The sequence below is a fragment of the Pipistrellus hanaki genome (assembly GCF_964339955.1).
Source record: "Pipistrellus hanaki genome assembly, chromosome: 2".
NCBI classification, from domain to species: domain Eukaryota; kingdom Metazoa; phylum Chordata; class Mammalia; order Chiroptera; family Vespertilionidae; genus Pipistrellus; species Pipistrellus hanaki.
Genome location: NC_140504.1, coordinates 38802700 through 38808699, shown reverse-complemented (window position 1 = coordinate 38808699; position 6000 = coordinate 38802700). Strand labels below are relative to the sequence as shown.

At 45.4% G+C, this 6000-nt stretch overlaps 1 protein-coding gene across 3 annotated transcripts in view; it reads left to right on the top strand.

Annotated features, from left to right (window-relative positions):
- Window positions 1-5768: 5768 nt before the first annotated feature.
- The window catches only part of PARL (presenilin associated rhomboid like), a 30208-nt gene continuing 29976 nt past the window's right edge, over window positions 5769-6000 (top strand). For 2 of the 3 annotated variants that reach the window (XM_084874213.1, XM_084874214.1), the window contains exon 1: window positions 5774-5953. Coding sequence is in view for 1 of the 3 variants with exons in the window: in XM_084874212.1 (XP_084730338.1) it covers window positions 5829-5953 (125 nt within the window). In the remaining 2 variants the exon portion in view is untranslated. Of the gene's footprint in view, window positions 5954-6000 lie in introns of all 3 variants that reach the window. The other variant, XM_084874212.1, reaches the window with a different exon arrangement.

The window sequence follows — 6000 nt, the reverse complement described above, 5'->3', positions numbered from 1 at the left end:
ATGCACAGGTGCTGTCTGCTAGTATGGCAAGGCGTCGTCAGCGTCTTCCATCTCTGGGCTGTTTCTCTTCTGTCTTCATGGCTGGAGCAGTCCTGTCAATTCCTCTCTGTTGCAGGAATCCACATGGTCTCGGAGTTGTTTTCTGAAAATATACAAACATATTCTCGACCAAAAGTTAATAAAGGGATATTTTCTATAAATTTGATTTGGGATCCCTTTTTTTTTTTCTTTCTTTTTTTTCCCAAATGATTTTCCTCTGGCTTGTTTTGACACCCTGTATGTTTTTCATGAGTGTCTTGAGGTGGAGGTCCCGGTGTCTGCAGGTCTGCAGCTGGGTTAGCAGGATATTGGCTGGAATTGGTGCTGGGTCAAGGGGCAGTTCCAAGGCCTGTCTTGTTGGTGATGTTGATGAGTTTCTACAAAAGGCCTTTCTCCGCTCAGGATGGCATGGGCTCCGTGCTGGAATCCCACTGTCCGTCTGAGGAGTGCCCACAGCGGGAGCTGTCGTCCAGCTCCTGCTGCTCCTGTGTGATTTAACTTTCCCTCACTCACTCACATGCACCCCCCACACACTCCTTTCATACCCTCACTCACTTCCTCTCTCAGGTCCGTCCTGCCAGCTGCCACATGAATCTCCATATAATTCTTTAGTAAAATGTTTGTCTTTGCCTTAAGCAAACCCTGTTCCTTGTTCTTGTGCATCTAGGTTAATACAGCTTTGAAATGCCAGAGTAATCATCTTTTTAAGACCCCCTTGGAGGCATAACCACTCTCCAGGAGCATATTTGCTTGTTAACTATCCTGTAATTCAATTCCAGCCTTGCTTTCTTCTACCTTCACATAATCTTCCTTAACTACAAACCCATAAAAGAAATTGTAAAACTGTCATTCTCCAGAGCAGTTTTTAATCTTGCTTCCCAGCAATTGTCATCAGTGTAGCTCACAGAAACCCATAAAAATTACCTACAGCTTTGGAGTTTACTGTGTCGACAATAGGTCCCACTTAAGAGCTGTGAGTGCTCTGACATTTTACCCTACTTGAAAGCTAACATGATAGCCTGACAGTTTTATGGGTGCTGGTAGAAAACAGGAGAATTTTGAGTCAGAGGTGAAGGACAAATTATTGCTCAGAGCAATAGCATTGGCTATTGGAGTGTCAGCATTTCTGTGTTGGGTCCCTGAGTTCCAATTCCCATGGGGCAACTCCAAGAGGGCTGAAGGCCACCTGCACACTCAGGGGTGGATTGCATTATAGGAGAGGAATGCCGAGTTTAGGGAATCCAAATCTTTTATAATAGGCAGCAAGTGTGCATTTGCTCTGTAGTTTTTTCTTCCAAAGTATTATGGACTTGCCCCAGCTGGTTTGGCTCAGTGGACAGAGCATCAGCCTGCAGAGTGAAGGGTCCCAGTTCTCACTCAGGGCACATGGATCAGGAAGTAGCTGATCCATGATTCTCTTTCATCATTAACGTTTCTCTCCCTTCCTCTCTGAAATCAATAAAAATATATATTTAAAAAATTAAGGGGAACATGCCCAGGTTTTGGGCTTGATCCCCAGTAGGGGGCGTGCAGGAGGCAGCTGATCCATGATTCTCTTTCATCAATGTTTCTCTCCCTTCCTCTCTGAAATCAATAAAAATATATATTTAAAAAATTAAGGGAAACATAATTCAGTCTGTAACACTTTGTTTTATTTTTAATATATTTTTATTGATTTCGGAGAATAAGGGAGAGGGAGAGAGAGATAGAAATATCAATGATGAGAGAGAATCATGGATTGGCTGCCTCCTGCACATTCCACTAGGGGGATCAAGCCAGCAACCCACGCATGTGCCCTGTCCCGAAATCAAACTGAGACCTCCAGGTTCTTAGGTTGACGCTCACCACTGAGCCATGCCAGCCAGGCATGTCCCCCTTAATTTTAAAATTTATATGTTGAAGCCCTAGTCCTCAATGTGGTGGTATTTGGAGATGGGCCTTTGGAAGATAATCAGGTGTAGATGAGACCATGAGGGTGGGGCCCTCATGGTGGGATTAGTGCTCCTTGAAGGAGAGACACCAGAGAGCTTGCTGTCTCTCTTTGCCAAGTGAGGACACAGCCAGGCGCTCACAGCAGAACTTGACCATGCTGGCACCTTGACCTCAGGCTTCCACCCTCCAGAACTGTGAGAAATAAATGTCTGTTGTGGAAGCCACTGGCCTATGGTATCTTCTTATGGAAGCCCAAGTAGACTAAGACAGAAGGCTGTAAACACACCGGTCCCTCTGCTCTGGAGAAAAACATCTGTATCTTACAAGGTGGGTTGCTTGCTTACCACTTACTATTAAAATGGGAGATTCCCCAAGTTCAGTTGAGGGTCAAATCTACCTCATATTCAGCATTCATCTGGCCCATGGCATTGCTGCTGTGGGACTTAGAGAACAAGGGAAAACCATGGAAACATAGTGCTCAAACTGCTTGTTGAGCTGTGGGCAATAAGCTTATATCTCAGACTCAAGAGTCTTCTGGTTTCCCTCAGCACCCAAACTTATTAGCTTGCAAAGAGACTCAAATCCAAATCCCAGACTAGATACCTATGACAAAAGCAAAGTGAATTTATTTTAGTTTCTCCACGTCATGCCCTGGAAGACATCACAAATGCTCCTCTTTATATCTAGAACATTTTGGCCTTTCACTTCTCATGGTGACCTACCTCAGTTTCTCTGGGGAGTCTTCTCTCCTGGTTCCCATTCCCCATCTCTCCACTGTGTTATTTCCCTCCTCTAAACTCCCACAGAGCCGTCTTCTCTAATTGTAGCACTTCCCCCCAGTGTCTTGCAATTGCCTTTTTATTTACTTGGTCCCTTTTCTCCCAATAGAGTAGGATCTCTGTGAGGCCAGAGACAGTGTTTTCTAAAATACATTCCAGCCGAGACCGGTTTGACTCAATGGAGCGTCGGCTTGGGGACTGAAAGGTCCCAGGTTCGATTCCGGTTAAGGGCATGTACCTTGGTTGCGGGCATATCCCCAGTGGGGGGTGTGCAAGAGGCAGCTGATCGATGACTCTCTCTCATTGATGTTTCTAACTCTCTCTCTCTCCCTCTCCCTTTCTCTCTGTACAAAATCAATAAAATATATTTTTTTAAATAAATTAATTAAAAAATAAAAATACATTCCAGAATTGGTACATTGCCTGCCATATTGTAGGGATGCTTAATAAGTACTTATGGAATGAATACAGTGCTATTTTACTAATATGTACAGAGCTGTATTAAAGCACAAATAAAGGCCATCTGAATTAGAATGAAGGTCTACGAAGGGCCTTAAGGGAAACCAGAATATGTCACCACAACATATGCCTCTTTGACACAAAAGTTATTTTGGGCTAAAGGCAATTAAGAAGCAGTACATGGAGAAAATGTTTCCACTTTTCTGCCTAAAGGCAAGAAATAAATGTCTCCTTTCCTGGAGACAGACCTTATTATTATTATTATTATTTTTTTTTTTTAAACCTCACCTGAGGATATTTTCCCATTGATTTTTAGAGTAGATGAGACAGGAAAAGACGGTAATATCAATGTGAGAGAAACACACCAATTGGTTGCCTCCTGCACGTGCCCCAACCAGGGCCCAGGTCCAGGGCCCAGGTTGGGGAGGAACCTGCAACTGAGGTACGTGCCCTTAACCGGAATCAAACAGTGGAGACCACAGTCCAGAAAGGATGCACCTGGAAAACTGCTGACTAGTCTATTGAGATCTTCCCCTGAGACCTTCCCTAAACTCCCCACCCTGAAGGCCCTGAGGATGGAGGACCCAGTGCGCTCTCTCTCCTGGGAGCTCACCTATGCTTTCCCTTTCCCCTCCCTGCCCCAGGCCCCTCACCATTAGCTTCCTCACTCCCAGTCATCTGGAAGGCACCAGATGTCTGACCAGTGGGGTCAGACCAAACCTGGGTTCAGCAACCTCGGTACTTGGGTTCTGGCCAGGAAAGAATTCAGAGCCAAGACCCAGACTGTAGGAGAGCATTTATTTGGTAAGTCACAGAGGGAGAAAAATTCCTAGAAGAAATGGGCTTAGAAAACAAGTTATGGAGGCAAAGGAAGGGCCCTTGGAGTTTGGGAGTGAGGAAGCTAATGGTGAGGGGCCTGGGGCAGGGAGGGGAAAGGGAAAGCATAGGTGAGCTCCCAGGAGAGAGAGCGCACTGGGTCCTCCATCCTCAGGGCCTTCAGGGTGGGGAGTTTAGGGAAGGTCTCAGGGGAAGATCTCAATAGACTATTCAGCAGTTTTCCAGGTGCGTCCTTTCTGGATTGTGGTCTCCACTGATTGGTTGTCTGGCACCAGGGCAGGGGGCATTATTCACTGCAGCTAACTCTGAGGTCAGCTATGTCTGGTTTTGTTGCTTGTCTGGGCCTGGAGCTGAAATACATACAACTGAGCAGAGATGTTATCTCTATGGAGGAAAGGTCAGGGAATCCAAACCACTGAGACCAGCTATACACTAGGGGAGGAAAAGTCACCAACACATGGCTGTCTGTTGCTAAGCACCTGGGGCTTTCCACCCTGGTGACCTCCTGTAATTGGCCCATTGTCCTTGATCTGCTCATGTCTGTCTAACCGCCTACCACACTTTGTCTAAAAGATATAATACCTTTCTTTTCTTTTCACTTCATTTCATTTCATTTCATTTCATAAAGACTACCATGTACACTAAAAATTCAATAAGATTTGTGTGCTTTTCTTCTGTTACTATGTCATTGTCAGCTGATTTTCAGACCCCACTAGGGACCCTAAGTATCAAGGAAAACTTTTCCATCCCGAATAGTCTCCTGGAAGAGGTGATGATTGGGGTTGGTCTGAAGGACAAGTTGGTTAGGTAGGTTGAGAAGGGAGAGACAGGAAAAGGGTCTCGGACAGCGACAATGTTATGTGAATTTGGAAGATGTATGTGCCTTTTAGAAAGAGCAAATGAGTCAGTATGGCTGCAGCTGAGGTCGGAGGGGGTGACCCAGTGGCAGGAAATAAAGCTGACTGACGGAGTAGCAAGAGCTGAATCCTGCAGTTTGAATTTTTATCTAGAATCCATATTTTCAATTCTTAGACTTTTTAGTAAATATATGACACACATTATTTAGTAGTAGTAATATATGCATGTGTAATATATTAATTGTTATCCACATATATAAACAGGCATATATGTATATAATATACAAATAAGTGTGCATTCAAATATACTACAGATGTACATATATATTTATCAATGTCTCATATGTATATTGTGGGATTACTAGTAATATTTTATTTATTTTCTTTGTACATTTTATATTTCCAATTCTTTTCTATTTAAATTCATTACTCAGAAAAAAGTTACAGTTTTAAAAATACTAAGTTCAGTTGTCACCATAAAAAAAAAAAAAAGATATGAGACACATTCTCTTAAGTATGTTATAACATGAAATGGTGAGATGCAGGAAAAAAAAACCTCGTAATTTAAGAAAACTTAACTCCTCTTTGAACCTCTGAGCCACTGCAAATAGTAATAATACCAACCTCAAGAATTTGGGGAGGATTAAAACAATCAATTAGGGCAAGTGCCCGGCACATGGCATTCCTCAGCAAATTCTAGTTTTCTCTCCTCTTTTTCCTCCGAGTTTCATCCTGCAAAGGCGGTGCAGGGTGAGAGCGGCCAGCGGCGGGTCTCTGGTTCCTCGGGATGGTCCAGCCTCCGCCCAGCCGCGCGGGGGCGCTCTAGGCTGTCCCGCGGCGCTCTATGGTTCTTCCCCTCCGCCCCGGAAGTGGTTCCGGGCAGGGGTTGGTAAGGTCGGGCCATGGTGGGGCAGAGGTTGGGAAGATGGCGTGGCGAGGCTGGGCGCAGAGAGGCTGGTGCTGCGGTGAGGCGTGGGCTGCGCCGGGGGCCGCCCGCAACTGCTCGGAGCTCCCCGCGGCGCTGGCCCGGCCGCGGCTGCTCGGACGCAGGTAAAGGCCGGCACTCGGCGCCTCCCCCGGGCCGGTAGCTCCGGCCG